Here is a 24,589-nt window from a genome sequence, read left to right as displayed (position 1 = left end):
CGCGCCTGATCCGGGCCGAGCGGGTTGTAAAATGGTGAGTAATATGGTGTCTCGAATGCCGAACCTGGAATGATCCTGGCTTCTGGATCTGGTTCGCTCACTCCATAAAGAAGGCCCCATCTTTCCCAGAGTTCTGCCTAACTTTCATATTTGTTTTCTCCCACCGACAGCCCGACCCTTCGTTCACATGTTGACATGTTGAACAGTAATAGTAGAATGGTAATTTGAGAGAGAGATATATATATATATATATATATATATATATATATATATACATACATACATACATACATACACACACACACACACACACACACACACACACACACACACACACACAATGTTTGTGTCTCTTGCAACACTTAGTTGAGTGTAACACATCACACGTAGAAACACCAGCAGCAGATACACATTGTTTTGCAAAATCACTAACTAAAGTTATTAATGGGTATTGGAGGACAATAAGGCTGATGCATACATGACCTTTTTTCTGCTAACATAAATACAGCTGGGTTCTGGAGAGTGACAGAGGAGGAGAGAAGTAGTACATTGTGTGCAGGTGGAGTTTATGCCTGGGGAATAATGAGATGATGTACTGGTACAAGCCTGGATGCTATATCAGTTACTTCAGCAATTCAGAAGTGAATTAGGAGTATGAGAGAGGTAGCATTATCATAATCAATTTAGCTGTCCTACAATATGCACTGTCTCTTCAAATTTTGATTGCAGTCAGTTTTTTGTTTTAGTGGGTTTAGAACCCAGCAAAAAGGGGTGGTTCACCTTAACTTTATTTTTTTATAGTTTTTTTTAATTATTTGCCTTCATCTTCTGACTCTCTTGAACTTTCAAATGGGGGTCACTGACCCCATCAACTGAAAAACTATTGCTCTGCAAGGCTACAATTGTATTGTTACTCTTTATTACTTATTTTTCTATTTAGGTTCTTTGCTACTAAAACTCAATTTGAAGGTGAACAAACTCTTTAACCCTTTTACTGCCAGCTGTTTTGGTCAAAGCGGAACTTGTATTGCCAGACAGTTTTTGAACATTTTGCACTGTTTCACTTTAGGGGCCTTTCCTCGGGGGGACTTTTAGTTTACCCAGGAAAACAATATATCGTTTTTTTTCAGAACAACCTAAGCTTTTAGGTTTGTGTAATTAAAATTCTGTAACAAGATATAGGCTTCTAAATGTCTAAAAATGCAAAAAAATCTAATTTTCCATAATATCACACATACTAGAAACAAAAATTATTTTATGCACGAATATACAACTGGTTTGGAAAGTCCCATGTCTCCTGAACGTGCCAATACCAAATATATATAGTTTTATGGAGATCTCACTTGTATAGGTCAAAAACTCCCAGCAGTACACTACCAAATTTCCAAAGCACTGCTCCAGAAAGCTGCATACTTTAGATTTCAAGGCCAAAAATTCCACTAACAGAAGGTTTATCCCAGAAAATTGTACATTTTTGGAAAGAACAGATTCTGGGGAATACAGAATAGGCACAACTGTCTGTCTACTCCAAACTATCAAGTTGCAATGCTTTCCTAAAGTTATTGGTTTTTATCAAAATTTGTGATTTTTTTTTAAAAATCGCTTCAAAGCTTCCAGTCTATAGTATCTTATCTCCTACAGGTCATAAAGTAACCAAATAAAACACCCTAAATATGAATGCCAGGGGTCCACTGAACAGTTTGATGCCCAATATGTATAGGTTTACTTAAGTATGTGGCATGTAGGGGCCCCAATGTGAACATACCCCCATATGTACTGTCATTTCTGCCATTTCATCTCCTGCAAAATCAACACATTTACATCATTATATGTGGGATAAAGCTAGTAAAAAGTACGCTCACCCCAGAAAGTCATATATTTTTGGAAAGTACACATTCCCCCGAATCTAAAATGGGTACCCATGTCTTTCTACTCCAAAGTACCAAGCCACACAGCTTTTCTAAAGTTAGCAATTTTGATGACATTTCCAAAAATCCCCTCAAAGCTTCCACTTTGCAGCATCTTATCTACCACATAGCATTAGGTACCAAGATAAAACACCCTAAATATGAACGCCAGGGGTCCACTGAACAGTTTGATGCCCAATTTGTATAGGTTTACCTAAGTATGTGGCATGTAGGGGCCCCAGTGGGAACATACCTCCATATGATCTATCATTTCAGCTCCTGCAAAATCAACACATTTACATCCTTTATGTGGGATAATGCTACAAAAAAAGTACGCTCACCCCAGAAAGCCATATATTTTTGGAAAGTACACATTTCCCCGAATCTATGACGGGTAAACATTTCTTCTTGCTTCAAAGTACCAAGCTGTAAAGCTTTCCTAAGTTTGCAGATTTATATGACATTTCAAAAATCGCATAACAATGTTGCAATTTGCCGCATTTATCTCACAATTTCTTGATAAAGATCAGATAAAGACAAATCACAGTGTCTGTGTATTATGTGCCCAAACTTCCCCTAACTTTACAGTGACCCCCACAAAACCATATATTTTTGGAAAGTACACATTCTGACAAATCCAACAAGGGTAAAGAGTCCTTTCTACACCAAAGTACCAATCTGCAAAGCTTTCCTAAAGTTATTGGTTTTTATGACATTTCAGAAAATCGCCTAAAAATGTTGCAATTTGCCGCATTTATCTCACACAATTTCTTGCGTACAAAGGCAAGTCACCCCAAATAGGAACACCAGAGGCCTACTGAACAGTTTGATGCCCAATATGCATAGATATACCAAAGTCTGCGGTATGTACTGACCCCAAAACAAAAATAGCGCATATGGATTTCTCGCCTGCCAACTCAGCTTTTGCACACAGAGCCCCCTGACAGCGTATTATGTGCAGTAACCCCCCCCCCAACTATACAGAGACCCCCAGAAAACCATATATTTTTGGAAAGTACACATTCTGATGAATTCAAAATAGGTAAAGTTATTTTTGTACACCAAAGTTACACCTGGCAAAGCTACGCTAAAAACAGATTAGGAACACTTATACAGGGATAAAATGCGATAAAACCACAAAATTTTGCAAATAAGTGAAACAACAAAATAAGTCACACGACAGCGTAATTAGTGGTCAGAATATCTGATCCAATAGTCACGCTGTCAAAATAAACAGTTTTTAGGTAAAATAAACTAAAAACAAAGTGGTAAAATGAAAAAAACAAAAAAAAAAAAACAAAGTGTTTGTGTATACATGTGTGTACATGTGTAAAAGTTGTGTGATAGTGTGTAAGTGTGTGTATATGAGTGTAAATAAGTGTATAAAAGTGTGAAAAATGAAAAAAAAAACTGCTAAAATGTGTGCTGTAAGTGTGTATAAATGTATGTAAGTGTGTAAATGAAAAAAATAAAAAAAACTCCTTACCTTTTCCTGAAGACCTCCTCAGTGGGCCGGCGCTCCTGGGGGAGATAGGAAGCAGGAAGCAGCAGACGCGATGCGATCGCGTCTGCTGCTTCCTGGAGGGTCCGCTGCAGAGAGCAGCGCTTAAATGCCAACGACGTATGGGACACGTCGTTGGCATTTAAGCCCTTTTACTGCCACGACCTATCCCATACGTCGTTGGCAGTAAAAGAGGTAAACCGTAAACAAAATATGTCCACACAAAGGTCCATAAACTCAGTTGTCATAGAAATTACAACAAATATTTGATACACATCTATAAAGTTCAAAGGACAATCTGCTTTTCTTTCTGAAACTTGACATAACCCGTTTTTTTTTTCTTAGAGACCCATTCTACTCCAAGGGCATGAAAGGTCCATCACTCAGATCAAGTACAACCGTGATGGGGACCTACTCTTCACTGTTGCCAAAGATCCAGTGAGTATAATTACAAAGTGGCAATGTAATATATCTATAACTTCAGTCTTTGATTTTATATTGTCCATACACACTGGTACAGCACTGTGATCAACAGTTGCTAGGTTAATATTATAATTATGTCTGCTTTACTTCAGTAATGTAAAGAGATCATCTAGTTTTGTATTTCTTAAATACAATAAAACAAGAGGGAGGGGCTAATCTAAAGTATTTGCCTGCTTCATGTGTTCTCTAAGCAATTTATCAATTTTATATGCTTTAAAAATATAAATGATTGTAATACATTCTTTTAAACAGGATGTACTTTGATTTGATTATAGAAATCATTTACATTGTTTTTATAACATTAATTAACAAGCAGCTCTTCCAGGAGTTATTAAACAAGTACTTCTGGAGGGTTGCCAATTGCCTCTGATTGCTTTATGAATTTAGAAATTTATAACATTTTTGCTTTGGCAGAACAAGGCTTTTGGGCAAAATTACCACTTTCATTGAAACCCAATTCATAGTTTTATTTAAAATTGTGTCTTGTCTCATAGGTGGTTAATGTCTGGTATTCGGTGAATGGAGAGCGTCTGGGAACTTACAGTGGACACACAGGAGCAGTTTGGTGTGTGGATGTGGACTGTATCCTTATTGAGTTCTTTTACACTTTTTTTCAGTATAGGTGAAGTCTTCATAATAAAATTATGTTGTTACGAAATACTAAATACATACATATAAGTGACTTTTTTATGTTTTAATGACAAACTACATACTTTTTTGGTGGTCTACTTTCTTAACTTCAGACAGGGGACACGCGGCATGTACTTTCTGGATCTGCAGATAACTCATGCAGGCTGTGGGACTGTGAAACAGGTTAGTGGCTGGAGAAATTACTCCTTGATGTTCATGTATTGCTTATCCTTTGTTATCCTTCCTGTACCAATTGTAAAATTTTTTTCAGATTTTGGTGATATACTAAATCTAAAATACATATTGCTGTATATAGAGAGCCCCCCACAAAATACACAAAGATATATTAACCTTTCAACTCACCACAGGTGAACCTTGTGGAAATTTGCGATCTGCCCAAATTTGGTTGGCCAAATAAAACCTATCCACTTTCTGTATATAATGTGCTCCTAATGTACTTGTACATGACCATAAAAAAATTGAACTTGCCATCTTAAATTTACCAACCTGAAACTATTTCAACTATCAATAATTAACAATGGGCTGGAAATTACAACAACCAGACTGTATGTAAATAATAAGTATATTTCATTCCATGTATATATGTAGCATCAGATTTTTACATTTTTGTCCCTTTAGAGAATATGCCCAATGATATCTTTTCTGTTTTATCATCTTCCTTGTAGATTTCAAGCTATCCTACTACCCTACTTTTTTTTGTCTTTCTAGGGAAACAGTTGGCTCTCTTAGAGACAAACTCAGCTGTAAGGACCTGCGGCTTCGATTTTGGTGGCAACATAATCATGTTTTCCACTGACAAACAGATGGGGTACCAGTGCTTTGTGAGCTTCATTGACTTGAGAGACCCTACACAAATTGGTAAGGCCATGGAGTGACTTAAACAATTATGTGGTAGTTACTGCGTGGTCAGTATTTAGAGCGGCATCCAAATGGAGAAGCTGCCTTTATTTTTTTTATATTATATAATACCCAGTAAAATTATATTGGGAATCCAGGTTCCCCATATAATACATTTGATGTTACTTAGGAGTTCACCATGTGGCACAGTAAAGGGCATTTCCTCTGGCCTCACTGAGGGCTTTACTCTAATACAGTTTATGCAGCAAATATCCTGATTAGATAGAAGTCGTCTTTATCACAGGGCTTTATCACGCATGTGGTAGCTATAAGTGCCTGTACCACCCTGTGTGCGTAGTAACTGATGGGAAACTGCTAATTGGTGTTAACACAACTGATATGAGGGTGAACCTACACTAAACTAGCTCTACCTATGTCAAGAACTGGGTCCAGGGGCAGTTGGCCTAAATATATACAGACCTAATGCAGTATGTGATTCTTTTTAATCTCTTTAGTATATTCCTGTTTTCTGCACACCAGTAGTACCCTCAGTTGTCCGTGCAGGTGGTGAAGGGTCCAGATTTTTTGTTGCATTAAAAAATTAACATTTATAAAAATGTTCTGTACATCACGGATAACAATTTTCTTGCAATGAATGCCCTATTATTATTATTGTGTAGAAGACAACGAGCCATACATGAAAATTCCTTGCAGTGAGTCAAAGATAACCAGTGCAGTGTGGGGACCACTTGGAGAGAACATAATCGCTGGCCATGAGAATGGGGAGCTGAACCAGTACAGCGCCAAGGTAAAGCCCAAGATGATTATTTTTAACTTTATGGCATGTACTGATTAACTGAGTAAACAGATAAGCTCACCTAAAATGATATATTTACCCTTCCAAGTACAGGTATCGGACCCCTTATCAGGAAAGCTATTATTCATAAAGTTCCGAATTACGGAAAGGCCATTTCCTATAGACTCCATTTTAATCAAATAATTCACATTTTTAAAAATGTTTTCCTTTTTCTCTGTAATAATAAAACAGTACCTTATACTTGATCCCTGCAAAGATATAATTAATCCTTATTGGAGGAAAAACAATCCTATTGGGTTTAATTACTGTTTAAGGTAGGAGAGCCAAATTACAAAAAGACCCCTTATCCGGAAAACCCCAGGTCCCAAGCATTCTGGATAATGGGTCCCATACCTTTTTTTTTATATTTTAGACTGAGTTGAGTTTTAACCAGCTGATTTTTTTTTTATTAAAGTAATGGCCTGGGGTTTCCCGGATAAGGGATCTTTCCGTAATTTGGATCTTTATAATTAAGTCTGCTAAAAATCATTTAAATATTGAATAAACCCAATAGGCTTGTTTTGCCTCAAATAAGGATTAATTATATCTTAGTTGGGATCAAGTACAAGGTACTGTTTTATTACAGAGAAAAAGGAAATCATTTTTTAAAATTTTTTTAAAAAATAATTATTTGCTTTTAATGGGGTCTATGGGAGATGGATAACGGGCTTCTGGATAAGGGATCCCATACCTGTACTGACAATTTTCACAACATGTTTCCAATTAGGGACTCCAAAATTAATTTTGCAGTTTAACAAAATTTCTCTCTTTGCGGGTTTATAAACCCTTTCAGTTCTGCGCGGTGTTTTGGGAACTCTGTTGAGATAAAGCAGTGTGTTGCTTCTACTTAGCAGAGCATCCAAGTCTTGCACAACACTAAGGGAATATAGCTTTCTTTGGTTGTGTTTAAATGCTGAGAAAGACTTGGATAAGTCCAATTCATTCTTGGTTATAGCCAAATGAGGGCAAGTCCACTAAGTTAATTCTTTGTTGCCAGCTGCATAGCCTGTGGTGACCCCTGGATATTTAGTAGGCTACACCACAAGTTTATGTTTTTATGCATTTTTTTAATATTCAACTGTAGTAATTCATACTGACTATCAATGTAATTTGCTATTACTAACGTTGGTCATACACTACAAGATTAACTCGTTTAAAGAAGTCAGCAAATGAGCAGATATTCCTACATAAGGGCTCTGGCACACGGGGAGATTAGTCGCCCGCGACAAATCTCCCTGTTCGTGGGCGACTAATCTCCCCGGATTGCCATCCCACCGGCGAAAATGTAAGTCGCCGGTGGGATGGCACACGCTGCGCAGGCAATTTCGGCGATTTGCCGAAATCGCCTGCGCAGCGTGTGCCATCCCACCGGCGACTTACATTTTCGCCGGTGGGATGGCAATCCGGGGAGATTAGTCGCCCACGAACAGGGAGATTTGTCGCGGGCGACTAATCTCCCCGTGTGCCAGAGCCCTAAGGTGGGTGATATTGGGCTTATTTGATGGCCCTGGGGACAAATAATCTAATTACTACAACGAGACTACGAGCCTTAAGAGACAGGACTGCATCAATGAGCCAATGCAGCCCTCAAACAGATGCGAAAATCATACCTTTCCTGTCCACATCTGGATAATTTTTTGCCATATGTTGGTTGGACAGGCCAATCTATCATTTTATATTCATTCGCTAATATTTTTATTAGTAATAGCAGTAGAGTGCCTTATTGGATTTTCTCCATGTGTGAAGGAAATGCCACACGTGACAAATGGTCTGCATTTTAAAACAGTAGTTTTGATTTAGTAGAACCATTGTTGGTGTTGTCAGTTGACCGTATTCTTTGTATGTTTGATGCATTTATGTGGCACAATAGGATAAAAAATAAGCACTAATAAGTTGTTAGCATGGTGCAACAACTTCACTTTCTCAAAAGATGTTTCTTAAATTTCAGTACCACACCTTTGAAGGTGTGCAGCGACAGCTGCCTAATGAACAGAAATATTAGACTTTATGGATTACTATTTAAGCATGTTTATTTATTTCACTATTGTAAGGCACTCTTATCCTTTAATGTCTACTAGAAATATCTTATATACCCATAGCAATCGCACTTTAAATTTACTGCTTCTTACAGTTTTAACAAACCGAATCAATAAGTGAAATAGAAAAAATGACTATAGGTGATTTGTGGAATAACTATTGCTGCCATATGTGCTACCAATTATATCTGATATTCTTCTTTTCAGTCTGGGGAAATAGTTAACAGCATCAAAGAGCATTCCAAGCAGATCAATGACATTCAGACATCCCGAGACATGACAATGTTTGTTACAGCATCCAAAGACTGCACCTCCAAGGTAAGGCACAATCATCTGCTGAAGCTTGGTGAATTATGACACAAATGCCATTTGTCCTGAGTTATTTTCAGGAAGCAGAATTTATCTGTCCTAAAATGTGTTGGTATATTGATCTTTGATCCATCTGTTAAATGATATCCATCAGTGATCTTGACCAAGTAGCTTTGATCCCCGCTGCAGGTAGCAGCATTTAAAATGCCATGTGTGCTACTGGCCTCCTAGCTGAAACCTATATAAATTGAAAAGTTTAATTTTTGTCTGCATGAAAACCTTTGTCAGGGTCCCTTTAGCTCATAACAGGCTTACAGATATAAGAAAACATTGGTGTAATAATCAGCAATAGTTTAAGAACATCTAGAACAGCAAATATGTGTATGCTCCAGATCTAACCGTAACTGACCTAAGCAGGATGTTTAGGTGTATGTAGAAGTACACATAAGCATTAGCATAAGAAATATCCCCCAAACTTACCTTCATGCTGCCACCAGTGCTCTAGTTAAAGCATATATGCCCCATGGTTTGGTTTGTATTACAAATGGACAGCCATGATTCCCAAATAATTTTCTCAATATCTTAGATTTTATCAACACAAGTTAAAAGAAAAAATCCATATGTGCTTTAACTGTATACAGTGTAAGAAAGGTGCACAGCTGCACACTGATATTTTTTAATTCACACTGATTATAGGTTCCACTAATAGGAACCTACAGCAAAAAGTTACTTTAGTATAATGCTACCCCACCATGGCTGTTATCAACATAAACGTAAGTGTTCAGTTTGATATGAGAACAGAACTGGTGCAGTTCAGCCTTATAGGGAGGATTACACCTGTAAATATCGTAAGACTTGGCTGTGTTTTCCTTGGCAGCTTTCCTTTGCATTTTCTTTTTGCTATACACAAATTTGTTTGAAGAGACTTTTTTTTTTTTTTTTTTAATTGTGGCTTAGCCAACTGATTGCCATTAATTGCTATCATTTGTGGAATAGTCTGCTATATTATGGTACTGCACTATCACATTATGGTACTTCTCATATCACATTGAACACTTTGGTCTATGTGAATAATAGCCAAGTTGAAGTAGTAATCTGCTAGTGGTGGTGAAAACTTGTTTTTTACACTTTTCATTATTTTGTACAGGTGCTCAGCATGCCCATGTTTGGTAGAGTTAAAAGAAGGAAAGGCTAATAAAGAGTTAATCTCAAGCTGCAGGCATATCTTCAGTTGTCTCAATAGTGCCCTTAAGTCTCCCCTTTTTTCACCTGTCTGAAGCCAAACAGGAAGAAAAAATGCTGAGCTGTGTAAAGAAAGTTCCCATAATGCCTCACTCCTGCACAGACATGCAGGCCAAGTGAACATGCTCAGTTAGTAAGACTATGAGTCAGCTTCCTGCTGATTGGCTCAGATCCACATTCCTAAGGGGGGAGTGAGTTCTTAGCATTCTTGTGGGAGGGGGGAACAGGAAAGAGCAGAGAACAGAAAGCTGCATGTCTCTGGCACAGGAATTACAGACACTACTACTTTTTTTTCAGAGAAGTTCAGCATTTCTGTAAGTGCATATGGCTGTATTTACATAGACCTTTCTGATAAAGCTTACTTAGTTTTTACCTTTCTTTCTCCTTTATGTAGATGAGTTGTTCAGAGCTTTGCTGTATTTTATTGCAACATAAAACAAAGAAACTATCCATACTGTATGCTATTATAAAATAATAACATTAATATGACTGCATTTTTTTACTCAACTGGAGAAAGTACTTTCCTGCTCTGTGTGAGCAAAAAAACTGGGATTATCTGCTTGAAGAAGTTTTTAATAACAGCTAATGGGTTCTCTGACAGATAACACTTAAATAAAAACCTCTCTCCCCACCATGGGCGTCCACAGAAGGGGGCAAGAGGGGGCACTTGCCCCCCCCTGGAAAAGTAGCAAAAAAACCAAAAACCTTACTCCGTTTCTGCACTTTCCCCTCAAGCCCGTTTTTGCTGTGCTCCGATTGGATCTTTCTTCTTGTGGATTCACCAATCAGAGCACAGCTTCCTTGACAGACAGTAAAATTGACCAATCAGAGCACAGATGCACACAGGGATCGGGAGATTTTGCAAACTGGAAACAGAAATAAAGACTGAAAAGATGAATCTGCAGCTGTAACTTTACCTGAGAACCAACTCTCAACTTTTGCTGCAGTTTTCATCCCACAGGTACTATACAGTTCTAAAGAATCACTAGCTGACATTAAATTGTTTAATTTATAATCTATCCCCTACCCTAACACATGGAGGGTAAGTTAACTCTTTCCCTCTGAAAAAGCTCATTGTGTGTTTATATATGTGTTGTTGTTTTTTGCACTTACTATTTTTTTTTTTTTTTTGTCATTGTTTTGTTCATTTATAGTTAGTTACAGTGGGGCCAATGTTGTGTATCCGTGCCAGTGTTATAGTGCCAGGGCCTGAATATCTGCCATCAGTACCCACTGCTCCTCATGGCATATAATGTGCTGGGTTTGTAAATACGGACTGCATCTCACTGTATATAATGGGGAGTCAGTACCCACTGCCTTTCTTGCTATAAAACTAACATAAACACATCTAAAGGGGTGGTTCACTTTTAAGTTAACCTTTAGTATGTTATAAAATGGCCTATTCCTAGCAACTTTGCAATTGGTCTTCCTAATTAATTTTTTTGAATAATTTGCCTTTCTCTTCTGCCTCTATACAGATTTCAAATGGGGGCCAAAAAATATTGCTCTGCGAGGCTACAATTTTATTATTATTATAATTTTGTATTACTTATTTTTCCAAGTAGGCCCCTTAACTATTCATATTCCCATCTCTTGTTTAAATCACTACCTGGTTGCTAGGGTAAATAAGACCCTAGCAACCAGATAGCTGCTGAAATACCAAATGGAGAGCTGCTGAACAAAAAGCTAAATAACTGAAAAACCATTAAAAATAAAAGTGAATTCGAATGTGAACTACCCCTTTAAGCTAACTGATCCCAAACACAAATGTTTGCAGATCCCCTAACAGAAGTGCGCGTATGAATACTTTTACTACTAATACTAAACATTTTAGGGTAAAAAAAAAAAGCACCCCCACCCGCACTTTTGTACAGTATCCCTGGGAGTCAGTGGGAACGGCAAGAGGTAGTTGGGAGGTTAACTTTTTACGTCAGCAGTGAATCCACTAAGTGTCACATTAGCTGTAGGTCAGTCTGTGTATGGGCCATATTTAGCCTCCCCTAGTATCATCCTGCAAAAAAAAAAAAATATATATATATTTATCTGTTGCAGGATGATGCTAGCTTACTTGCCCCCCCTTGGAAAATTTTCTGCGGACGCCCATGCTCCCCACACTAAAAAATGCACTTTTTCTATTTCAACTCCCTACCTAAGCCATAGGTCACAAAATGACCTGCTGTATGATAAATTACTGTTATATATACCTGCCTTCTGCTTTGTACAAAGACAACTGGTTCTTTGCACTGGTCCATTATCAGTATATTATCAGTGACCCCATTTTAAAGCTGCAAAGAGTTAGAAGAAGACAAAAAAAAAAAAAAAAACATAAAAAGTAATATTGAAGAGCAATTGAAAAGTTGCTTAGATCTGGCCATTTTACAATTTACTAAAAGTTAACTTAAAAGTGAACCACCCCTTTAAGGTATTAAGAAATGCCTTCTCCTTTAAACAAAACAGGGATTGTTTGTCCATATGTTGCAATAAATTCAAACTGACCAACTACATCAAAAACATTCTTGTGCTGGCCAGTCCTATGCTCAATTATCTTATTCAGTAAGAATTCTAGTGGTTCATTATACATTTTTCAGTTTTACCTAAGTCTTACCTGTACATACAAGGATTAAATGGTGGCAGCGCACTCCCAAAAGAAAGTCAGTGGCGCAGGTGCTATGCAATATAGCAATATGATGATAACTGAGCACTTGTGTGGCTTAGAAAATAAGTGAAAATATTTATTGGTGTTAAACCAATGTTTCGGTCCTACACTTTGAAACTTAATATCATATCTTTAACACGTACAATTTCAATAACCCTTCAATAGACTTTTTTCAGTTTCTATTCATCTACTGTATTCTTTACAGCTGTTTGACAGTACATCACTTGAGCATCAGAAAACTTTCAGGACTGAAAGACCTGTTAACTCTGCTGCCATCTCACCCATATATGACCATGTAAGTGTTTATTGTGAAATGTAAATGCCTTGTGCCAGTATGTAAAGATTCTGTTGCTGACATGTGCCCCTGCTTTGTAGGTAGTTTTAGGAGGAGGACAGGAAGCTATGGATGTAACCACAACATCAACAAGAATTGGAAAGTTTGAGGCCAGGTAAGTCAGAGTCCCTCCTGACCAAACCTATAGGCTTTACTAGGCCACTTTTTAATTTCCTTATCTTTTAAGGTTCTTCCATGTGGCTTTTGAGGAGGAGTTTGGCAGAGTAAAAGGCCATTTTGGGCCTATTAACAGTTTGGCATTCCATCCAGATGGCAAGAGGTAAGTTAAGGTGACGTTAGTAGCATAGAAATGTACAGTTTTACCTATCAGGAATTTATTCCTTTTTTTTTTTTTATGCATCTTTAGTTACAGCAGCGGAGGAGAGGATGGATACGTTAGAATACATTACTTTGACCCACAATATTTCGACTTTGAATTTGAGTCGTGAGACAGCTGCTTCGTGCTTGGTTATATCCTACTTCACATCTTTGCATACACACACACACACACACACACACACACACAATTGTATTGACTGCTCAATGATATCTTTACAATAAATGTTACTATATTTATTGAAGCAAAATAAACATACTTTGCCACTGTTCTTTCCCCACCAAAATGTTTCACATACATTTATCTGTGGGAAGGAAAATAACACAATGCATTTTTAAGAGATAGTGACACAAGAAATCTACTGTAACACTTTTTTTGCATGCTATTTATAATTTTGCCTTAAAAGTATTTGGCCAATGCTTTTACATTACCTATGTCATCCCCCTTTTTCCTCTGTGAGGGGGCTGCAGTAGTCTTTTAGCATTTAAAACTCTGACAGGTTGGTAAAACAGTCATATTGAGGATCTTCAAGTAACCATTGCTTAGAAAAGCAGACTATCAACTAGAACTATAGGTAACTTTTACTGTACTTTAATATTTGAGAGTAGTTTTTTAGTGTCAGTATCACTTTAATCATTGGGTGTGCTATACAGAGAGGGCTCAGTAATTACATCCTTTAATTCACATGCAGCTTCTCAGGTTGGAAACATACTGCAATTATCATTAATCCAGGACAAAGCAACAGGCATGAATTTCTATTAAATGGATTTATGCTTTGATGTCAGGGGTGGTTTGTATTTTCCCTCTGAAACAACATCTGACAGTATGAGAAATAAACTGCCTTTAACTTATCTTTGTGTACTACATTTGTTTAGATAGCCATTTGTACCTTTTTGTTTCCCCTCCAATCTTTTGATATACTGGACACGTGGGCACTGAGACTTTATTTTAACCTCTAAAGTTATTGTTTCTGTCGGAGGCATTTTTTATGCTCCTGTGAGCTCAACCATCTTCATCCATGCCATTTCTGTGTGTTCTAAGGGTAGCAGGTATCGAAGAAAGAAACCTGATGAGATAAAAAAATATTCGTTTTTAGAACCCACATTACTACCTTGTATTATATACTACTTATTGATAATGTATCTAAAGCGCCAAAATATTCTGCAGCTGTATACATTGAATATACAACTTGCATACAAAAACAAGAACTATACAAGAGGTACCTTGTAATGATTTTGCAGCTTGCCTCACCTGCCCATAACTGTAAGCTTTGTGGTGCAACAGAAGGCCAGATAACTAAAGGATTTTCTTGATATATTGGATTCAGAAGCTGCTGTCGCTCTTTTGGCTGGTTAAGGTGACCCCACAGCGAGTGTGTCCGATCTTGCACCTCATACTGACATCTGGTGGGAAAATAATTGTGACTTTTTGAAGTTAATGCAATAAAGAGGGCAGGTATAGGATCTATTGTCCAGGATGCTCAGGACCTGGGTTCCTAATCTAAGATCATTCCATAATTTGGATAACCATATCTTATGTCTGCTAAAAAAAAAACACAATAGGATTGTTTTGTCACCAATATTGATTAATGCAGCTTAGTTACCATCAAGTACAAGCTACTGGTCTGTTAAGGATTAAAAGGAATTAATTTTTAAAAGAGTAGGAAAAACTAAGTAAGCTTTATCAGAAAGGTCTATGTAAATAGAGCCATAAGCACTTACAGAAATGCTTCCTCTATCAAAAGAAACACAGAATTTCTTGTCTCCTTTTTTTGTAAATATATTCTTAGGGTATCTGACCTCCTCTCTTACAAAAATCCTTTATTCCTGGGGCCAGATTCTGCACAGTTTTTTCCTCTCTCCTGCTCCCCCCTCCCATAAGAATGCTAAGAACTCCCTCCCCCTCCCATAGGAATGTGTAATCTGAGCTATAATGGCTAGAGCTATACAGCAGGAAGCTATAAAGACCAAGCTAAAATGGCAGCTTCTGTCTAACACAAACAGAGAAAGCTTCTAGGGCTGTCTAATCAGGTATGGTAATAGTTTCTGCAGAATAAATGTAGTGTTCTAGGTGGAACTAAAGTGGCAAATCTATTGGCAGTAAACTGCCAAAATGACTTAACTTCTCCTTTAAAGATAAATATGTTATTTTTGCTAAAATTGGACTCTATGGGAGGTAGCCTTCCTGTAATTTGTTCTGAAAGAAGAGAAAGGCCCTGCACTATAGTTTCAGGGTGCACAGTGTGTGTTATTGAACGTTCCTGTAATTTGTAGCATTTTTGGTAATGGGTTTCTAGATTGGGGATTTAATACCTGTGGCCATGCTAACAGACTTTTTTGAGGTACTTAAATAAAACCTGAAAGTGATTTTCACCATCTGTTCTCAATGATGTGTCTTCCAACCTAGTGCCTGCATGCATCTGGCAGGTTCTACATGTAATTCCATATAAAATTCAGAGAAAAAAAACACCTCACCTTTCTTTCTCATTATTGCACAAGAATGATCCATACTCTGAACTGTATGCATGAGTTGCCAGTGTACATAGAAATCTCTCATTAAATTCTAGTGCTCTAGGAAACTGCCGCCCAAGCTGCCAGCAGCAGTCTAGAAAAAGCAAAAAATGAGGGGATTCTTGCTGAGCCCGGCTCTGGGACCATCCAGATTGGGCACAACGCAGTTGGAAAGGGTGTCCAGCCTAGAAATTGCAAAACAAAATGTTTAAATATTTGTGCAGAAAGGTCAAAAGGCTTAAACTTCCTTTCCCAAGTTATATATCACCTGTAGCCACTCTCGCTCAATAAGGTCCTGAAATCCATCCATTGTCCGACTCTCTGGGCACAGGATGAGCTGAGCAAGGGATGTCAACAGTAGGGTATTATCTGTGCCGTCTTCTCCATGCACAAGCACATTAGCGCATTCCCTGTAGGGATACAGATACATCGAGGGAAAATTTCTGATTAGGAAACAAATCTGTTCATTCCATGCTCAAATCCACATTAGTTGCTCATTATTTTGTATGCTTTTAAAACTGCTGTTTCTATTCTGCCTGTTTCCAGCAACCTACAAAACAGCCTGTAAGGAATCACTTTGAACTTTTATTTTTCATTCTGCAACACTTAGGTTTGAAGTTTCATTGACGTTAAGTGGTTGCTAGGACTCATTTACTCATTAACCAGGCTGCATTTTGAAGGCAGAATGTAAGATCAATAGGAGCAACTAAAAGTGAAAGAGAAACAGAGGGAATGTTCATTTTATTCTCAGGAATTCTATTTCTTGAAATTCAACCCCCTCTGGCCCTAGCTAGGATAAAACCAAGAATGAGAATACCGTACTTCATATTCTAAAGGGAACTTGCAAACTACTGGCTACTGTCTGAGCTACAGAATGTTTGCAGGTGGCAAACATTTAATCGCCAGATTTAAACTACATTTTGGCAGCAGTCTGTAGTATCAAGCTTCAGGGCAATGACACACAAGATTAGTTGCCTGCCATTAATCTCTAGCTGTGGCAACTAATCTCAAATGCTTTCCTACCGACAAGAATGTAAATTGTAGGAAAATGTGATGCTTTGGCTTTCCAAAGTTGCCTTGTGAGGAAAATTTAGGTGACTTTGGAAAGCCAAAGGAACGCATACATTTTCTTACTGGCAATTTAGATTGTCGCTGGTAAAAAAAAGCATTCAGAGGAGTTTAATTGCCTTATTGTGAGTCATCGCCCTTAAGCAGTACATAAGTCTAAATGTATACATCATCTGTAATCTTTTATGCCTTACCTCTCTATACATTCAGCAATCAGTCCTGCAGTGCTTAAGGCTTCCTTGACATGTGAAAGCCAACGTGCAGCCTGCAACTTGCTGAGCCAACGAGTCATTCCTATGGAAGGGTCATAGCACGTAACAACAAGCCGGACCAGACTATCCTGCAGTGCATGGCCTCTAGAGAAAATTGAGAGTCTGTTCAACTCAAAACAGAAAATAAATAATGTAGACACAGATCATCTTTGTGCCCAACTGCAATTGTTTTACCTCTCTAGGGGGCGATGGAGTACTCTCCAGTTCCGATACCTGGATTTACTCTCTGTTCCACCGCCTTCATTCCGGGCTTGTTTTGCTTCCTGGGCAGAGCGGGTGTCAATAATGAAACCAGAAGATTGCTCCATTAGTGCTGCATTCAGCAAAGCTTCATCATGTTTACAATGATGTGGGGCTGTGCCAAAAAGAGGCTGGGCAGAGCGTAGCAATGCCTAAAGTTTAATTGAAAGAAATTGTGTTATGTAAGGCTCATTTAAAAGGTGTAAATGCTTTAAAAAAAAAAAAAAAAAAAAGTGTTACCAAACAACTGTACAATTGATGCTTACCTAGCTAAAAAGACAGTGGGGCAAGTATTAATAAGTAAATATTAGAAAATTGGGATTCATAAAAAGACATGGGGTGTTCACAAAAATGTAAAGGAAAATGTCCTAAAAATATTGTTTGTGCGCCGACCTATTCACAAACCAATTTTCTGTAATTATTTCCGCCTGGGCATGGCTATTGTGTTCAACCTTTTTGAGAATTCGACGTACCCATGACATTTTTACAGTAATGACAAATTTTTACTGTGTATACAACACTTTTACAACAAATCCATAAGGGCTCTGGTACACGGGGAGATTAGTCGCCCGCGGCAAAACTCCCTGCTCGCGGGCGACTAATCTCCCCGAGTTGCCTTCCCCCTGCCATCCCACCGGCGAACATGTAAGTCGCCGGCGGGATGGCAGATGCGGCGGCGCAAATCGCGAAAAAGCCTCGCGAGTCTTTTTCGGTGATTTGCACGAAATCGCGCCGCCGCGTCTGCCATCCCGCACATTTACCAGTGCAGGGCAACAGTACATTATTAATTATTTTAATTATTTTAAAACGTTTTTATTTTTCAATGTTACTGTTCCTTTAAGTAATTACAAAATGCCAGTCTTAGCATTTCTGTATTCTGTTAGGAGAAGGTCTATCAATATGAAACATTAGTTAAGCTCAAGGAAACTTGAATTAAAACTCCCAGGGAATTTTGATTTTGTTTATTTTAGGTATTTTGTATATACAGGTATGAGACCCGTTATCCAGAATGCTCGGGACCTGGGGTTTTCCAGATAAGGGGTCTTTCTGTAATTTGGATCTCCTACCTTAATTCTGCTAAAAAAATTAACAAACCCAATAGATTTGTTTTGGCTCCAATACGGATTAATTATATCTTAGTTGGGATCAAGTACAAGGTACTGTTTTATTATTACAGAGAAAAAGAAAATCATTTTTAAAAATGTGAATTATTTGATTAAAATGGAGTCTATAGGAAATGGCCTTTCCATAATTCAGAACTTTCTGGATAATCGGTTTCCGGATAAGGGGTCTGATACCTGTACTGATTTGGGGGCCCTTTGATGTACTAGAACAACTACAAGTGCTCACAGACAGGGTTGGACTGGGGGGTGCAGGGCCCACCGGGGCTCCCGCCCCAGGGGTCCAGCAGGTGCGCCTGCCGGCCGCGTCCCCTAACCCCTCCCCTGTAGGGGCCCCCACCCGACATCCTCCCATGAGCGCACGTAAATTTAATGCATCAAGGAAGGAACTTTCGGGCAGAGGGAGTGCCGACAAGGGTCGAGTCTGGGTCACCGGGGCCCACTAGGGCCGGGGCCTGCCGGGATTTTTCCCGGTGTCCCAGCAGCCCAGTCCGACACTGTACACTGGCAGGGGTGGGGATATATAGATGTAAATGAGAGCTATAAATATATTTGTATGTTTAGATACACTTCTGCTATTAATACCAATTCATGCATCACTATTGCTAAAGGTGGTTTTACAGAGGAAACATTAAATGTGTCATTGCTTGCTATTATATATGGTCTGACCGAATGTAGTATGTTATTACCAAAAACCTTCGGAGTGTGAGCAAAAGGAAGGAAATGCAAGGTTGGGGGTAGAGTTCTTAATTTACATACCGTTTGGTTGGCGCTGTGGTAGTAGCTCAAGACAGGAAATCGTCCAGCTTGTCTGAAAGCCGCTGCCTTTTGCAGGGTCTCATCAGAGCAGATTCTGGGCACAATAACCTTTGCTGGATAACTGGGACAAATCTTAAAATCCAAATTCACTTCACTCAATCTCCAGTCATCTGTCTAAGATGAAACATTTACATAAATAAAAGGAGTATATTGATGTCATACATACAGACAGGTAACTGGTAAGGCAGGAGTTAGTGTGTCATTACAAACAGGGTAGAAACAACCAGGGGTGGGGAAGACCATTTGAAATCAATGACATCTAACCTGATGCAACATCTCACCTTACCACCAGATGGCACTGTACAGCAGATTGAGGATATTGTCACAATTTTGACAACTTTCTCTTCCATATAGTCAGACAGCAAGGGCACAGGGAGCATAGAGTTGCTATAGAGCTGTCAGGCTGAGAGAAGCAGACCCACTTCCCTATGCAGCGGAGCATGGGTCCACCTGAAAACACCTGCTTTCACGTTTTACAGGGGTATACTGTAGTTTTCCGTGCAGGTACAGGGAGCAGTGTTGGGAAGAAGATCCGCTTGTCTCAGCCTGATGGAAAAATGGAGGGCTGAGAGAAGCGGCTCTGTGATCCATGTGCTCTTGCCCTAAGGCTGCAAGAAGTTTCTGAGGTGTGTAGTTCACCAACAGCTGGAGGTGAAGATGGCAAGGGAAAAAAGGGTAAAGGTAAAATAAAGGGACAGATGCTGAAATAGATTTTTAGTATTGTTCAGTGTGTTACAAAGGACCCAGATGTTATACTTATACTGGACCCCAAAGAAAAAATTGTGTTTTTGATGGAGCCAGTCCTTAAACTTTTACCAAGTTAATCACTATGTATCACTATAAAATTTGACTGCATGTGATGTAAATGAGAGATCTTACTTAAATGAAACCTAAACAAAGAAGTAGGGTAGAAATGTTGCACATTATGTTTTGGGCTTCTGTACCTGCCCAAGGAAACCAAAGCCCTTTAGAAGTGAAGATCTGTGTCTCCTAATTTTCCCCCAGTAGCTCCCCATCTTCTTTTCTGCTTTTCACTGCACATGCTCTGTATATATTGAATGCCACAATACAAGTCTCATTAGTAATTAATTTAGATTCACATGGCAGCTCAGTAACCAGTGCAATTTGCATCACAATTTAATTATCAGCCCTGCAGCATCATCTTCTATGACAGCAAAACTTTATTTTCTACTTGATTTGCGATGACCCTTAAGCTTAGATTCTCAACAGCTATACATAGAACACTGAGCATGTGTGTGTTACTGACACCTCTAACAAAATACAAAATACTTGCTGCCAAGTTGCTGCCACAACTTTAACGGCATGGATAATTACTGTAATTATAGGTTTATATTTTGTAACCCTGTATATGAAGTTAAAAAATATATATAGGTTTATTATAATTATTATGTTATTACTGTTGTTATAGGTTTGCTGAACCTATAGGCTGGTGCAGTAATTTCAGTATAAAATATACAAACTTTCTAGCCATATTCGTTTTATTCGGTTTAGTTGTCCTGTGAAGCTATATCTACAGTATGTATTATTCATTTTTTATGTGAATTTATGATTTAGGAGCACAACTTTGATGTTGTGCAATCAGTTACCAGGAATTGTAGCAGAATTTCCTTTTGTAAATCAGATATTTGTTTTATTCCCCCCCTTAAAAAATTAAAGCCAATAGGCTGTTCACCTCAGCTCTCATTTTGTGGTAGAAGTTTTCCATTGTATCTCGTGGCCACCCATGCCCCAAGCTGTACCCAGGAGGCCTGAAGAAAAACGGGTAACTCAGAGTGACTATATCCAGTGAAGAGAGGGCCTGCAAAACATTATTAAAAAGTATATAAATTATCATTGCAACTGGTTACATCTCTCCTGTGTACTCACCTCCTTTGCACAAAAGCAAACAATGATGGGGAAAGAAAGCTAAAGAATTCATTAAAAAGCAATATGTATGGGCAAGCAAGTTAGGCATTCTCCATACATACAGATTGAAGCTTGCTGATTTAGCTTTTGTTAAAAATATATATCTTATATATTTATTTTGCTTATTTCTGCCTTATTCTTTATGTGTTGGACATCATCGTTTCATCCACATGCAATGGCTCTGCCTATCTTGGGGCACTGTCTGCTGTGTTATTTTATGAATATGACGTGACCGCTGTGTTATTTTATGAACATGACGTTCATTTGCACAGAGAATGCAATAAAACTTTTCTGGGACTAGTCTCTTATCTTATTGGAGGTCAGCAACTACTTTTTATGACTAAACATCAGTCCCCCTATCTACAACAGCCCTCCGATCATAAGGTAAGACCAAATGCAACAAAACCTTTACCTTTGGTTTTCAAATGGGGCTGAGCCTGATTATTTGGTTCACTTCTCACAAACCTGATTGGTTTCTCAAGCAGTGCTGGGTACCAGCCCACCTGCCTATTTGACCAATAACATTGCAGTGTTACACAGAACTAGAAAACTATTTAGCAACGCTAATGTTCTGCAATGCGGAGTGCTTTTTTTAAAAAATTATTCTATTATAAGGTGTTACATCAGATATCCTTGGGCAGTGCTGGATAACTATTTAATAAATAAATCTGTCTATTTCACTTGGTTTGTGGTTGTATCATTTCCCTATGCTACTATTTGTCAACTTGTAAAAGCAGAAACCATGTTCATTGAAGGTCCTGTGGAACATATATTACATCAATATTTAACTGACCTGCACAGAACGAGCTATGTTCAGTGTTTCTTCCATCCCTGGGATCTCCATGTGTATTACCCGTAAGTCCTTGCATCTGAGAGTGACTGTTCCTGAGCCAGATTCAACATCCATCTCTTGCCCATTCTCTGTGTTTTGCAAACGCCCTATATTCTGAACACTTGTGCATGGAAGAAATGAATGTACTGTATGTTAAACCCAAAATACTGCACAGAGAACTACAGCTTGTACTATATATGGGGAGGTGCTACAGATAATGTTCCTTGATTATATGTAGGTTGGAAGATACTGTCACATATGCTGGCTGTATGTATATTTGCATATGTATTAGGGATGCTCGGAATCCAGGATTCAGTTTGGGATTTGGCCTTTTTCAGCAGGATTTGGATTCGGCCGAATCCATGCCTCTGGCCAAACCGAATCCTTAAAACCATGTGACTTTTTGTCACATAAACATGGAAATAGAATTTTTTTCCCCATGCGCTTTGCACAGGGTTCTCTGATTTGCACATGCAAATTAGGATTCCGATTCAGTTTGGAATTTGGCCGAATCTTTCGCAAGGGATTATGGGTTCAGCCGGATCCTAAAAAAGTGGATTCAGTGCATCCCTAATATGTATGTGTAATTAATTTTACTGACAAGTGTGTAAAGTGGGTCTTGTTTTTATCTATCTGTCTGTAAGCAGAGTATGAAAGTATTGCAGTCTGGGGGTGGGAAGTCTGGCTGGGGATCAGCAATATGATCTTTTCCTCAGTTCATACTCTGAAAGTTATTAATGGAAAAAAGAATGCCCGATGTAAATAAATGTGACAAAATTTGCGTCAAATCTGTTTTTTATATTCTGCCACTGTTAATCCAGGTTACAGCATACATCACAAATTTTCTAATATCCTGAAAATGGGGTAAAATTAGAAAAGCAGTATACATAAATGACCATGGAGGTATTAAAAATGAAAATAAATATATTTATCTGTAAACCTGTGACAAATGCACCCCCCATATCTGCTCCTTGAAGTAGGACTACATACCTATGAGCCAATGTAATAGCAAATGTTCTTTAGATCTAGTAATTCACAACAGCCAATCAGATATTTGCTAACATATTGCTTACTTACAAGCTATCTGCTGATTGGTTGCTACAGGTAACAAGACAAGGATTAACATTGCACCCTGGTGCATCTTTGATAATAAGACATCTATTCTTATATTTACCTTTTTTCCACTTTATCCACTGCACAATGCAAAAGCCACAACTCAGCGATATCCTCTCTTTTATCTCTGTCACCTACAGAAGCGTCGCAGAGAAGTAGGTGGTGGCTACTTACACACAGCGTACCTATCATTGGGGGCTTAAAAGGGCAGTGAACACGGACATTCTCCACTTGGGATGTCTGGATGAGATCAGACAACTCCATAATAATGCAACTTGGAAAAGGGTGTCACGGAGGACTGTAACAAAAGAAAAAATAGCAACTTAATGTAAAGTTAGGGCTGCCAGGGAATAAGTAGGAGGAAAAGTAGAAAAACACAAAGAGAAAAGGGTATTTTGGCTTAAGAGAGAAACTAGCAATGTAGTGGGAAGCAATATAGGAAATATACGCTGTCACATGTGTACAAGTGTAAGATACATGAAAGTCCTCAAGAGCAATTCTACACACACATTACAGATGCAAAATAAAGTTTGTTTGCCTGCAGTACTGAGCCCCCTCTGTGATAACAATTCGCTTCAGGCCCCAGACAACTCCCTTCTGCTTAACACAGTCCTGACACCCAGCAGAGTAAAGGGGGATGGAGTTACATGGTGGGTGAGGAGGAGACACATTGCACTTACAGATGCAGGGAGGAAATTGTGGTTTGTGTGACACAGATGTCGACAAGTCCGCAGAATGTTCAGGAAATAAACTCCTTGCCAAACTCTGATGACTGCCCGATTAACTCTTGCTTGTTCCATTCTGTTCTAGTTTTTAATGCAGAATATATTACATATATTTGATTTCATATTTCTTTTCTTTATTAAAATGCAAGGGAAAATTAGTATTTATATACTTAAATGAAGTAACAATGAAAACATGAGGGGCTGTTTCTTGGGCTGCCCTTATACGCAGGCCAAAAAACAGCTTGGTCTGGCAATCGCTTTATTCTTTTTCACTCTCATCGTTAAATCTGTCACAGGTATTTAATGGTAATGAGCCTTAAAATAAAAGGTAACTCAGCTTTTTATGTTTTGTGGAAAAGTGTGTATGATCCTGAGATATGGTTGCCTCCTGTACGGTGTAGAACTGGGTCAGTGGTGTAACTTAGATGAAAGCAGACCACGTGGCCGCAGCGGGGCCCAGAGATACAGGCTTGTGGGAGTTTGTGGGTGACCCTTGATTTTGCTCACATTGTTGGTCACCCTCAATTTCGTGCAAGGGGGTCCATTGGGGGGTTACGGGTGCTCACGTCACAAGGAAAAGGGGTGAAACCATAGGCGGATTTTCAATAAGGCTAGGGGAGGCTAAGCCTCCCCAAACCTGCTTGGCTCATTAAAAAAAAAAAACCTCACTCCATTTCTGCACTGTCCTGGAAATCATCTGTTCCTGCAAGCCGATTCTGCTGTGCTCTGATTGGATCTTTCTTCTTGTGGATTCTCCAATCAGAGCACAGCTTTTTTGACAGACAGTAAAATTGACCAATCAAAGCACAGATGC

The 24,589-nt window shown here is 38.6% G+C and overlaps 2 protein-coding genes across 4 annotated transcripts; one reads left to right on the top strand and one right to left on the bottom strand.

The window, feature by feature from the left end:
* Nucleotides 1–14,000, top strand: eif3i (eukaryotic translation initiation factor 3 subunit I). The gene is made up of 11 exons (NM_001015781.1): nt 1–34; nt 3,754–3,846; nt 4,386–4,473; nt 4,639–4,704; nt 5,251–5,400; nt 6,060–6,187; nt 8,479–8,589; nt 12,684–12,773; nt 12,854–12,927; nt 13,000–13,092; nt 13,180–14,000. Exons 1-11 carry the CDS (start codon nt 32–34, stop codon nt 13,259–13,261), a joined length of 978 nt encoding a protein of 325 aa, NP_001015781.1. The 5' UTR covers nt 1–31; the 3' UTR covers nt 13,262–14,000.
* On the bottom strand, nt 13,364–23,691 carry LOC100216114 (uncharacterized loc100216114). Of its 3 annotated transcripts, XM_031895749.1 has the most exons (11): nt 23,589–23,691; nt 23,112–23,348; nt 21,899–22,058; nt 20,873–20,998; nt 19,120–19,293; nt 17,174–17,391; nt 16,922–17,083; nt 15,928–16,069; nt 15,624–15,844; nt 14,401–14,552; nt 13,364–14,215 (listed from the first exon to the last, which is right to left on the bottom strand). In XM_031895749.1, exons 2-11 carry the CDS (start codon nt 23,312–23,314, stop codon nt 14,136–14,138), a joined length of 1,638 nt encoding a protein of 545 aa, XP_031751609.1. In that variant the 5' UTR covers nt 23,315–23,348; nt 23,589–23,691; the 3' UTR covers nt 13,364–14,135.
* Nucleotides 23,692–24,589: the final 898 nt, after the last annotated feature.

The sequence above is a fragment of the Xenopus tropicalis genome, chromosome 2, assembly GCF_000004195.4.
Source record: "Xenopus tropicalis strain Nigerian chromosome 2, UCB_Xtro_10.0, whole genome shotgun sequence".
In the NCBI taxonomy this organism is placed as follows: Eukaryota; Metazoa; Chordata; class Amphibia; order Anura; family Pipidae; genus Xenopus; species Xenopus tropicalis.
Note: the sequence above shows the minus strand (reverse complement) of the source record. Positions and strands in the feature narration are given on the sequence as shown.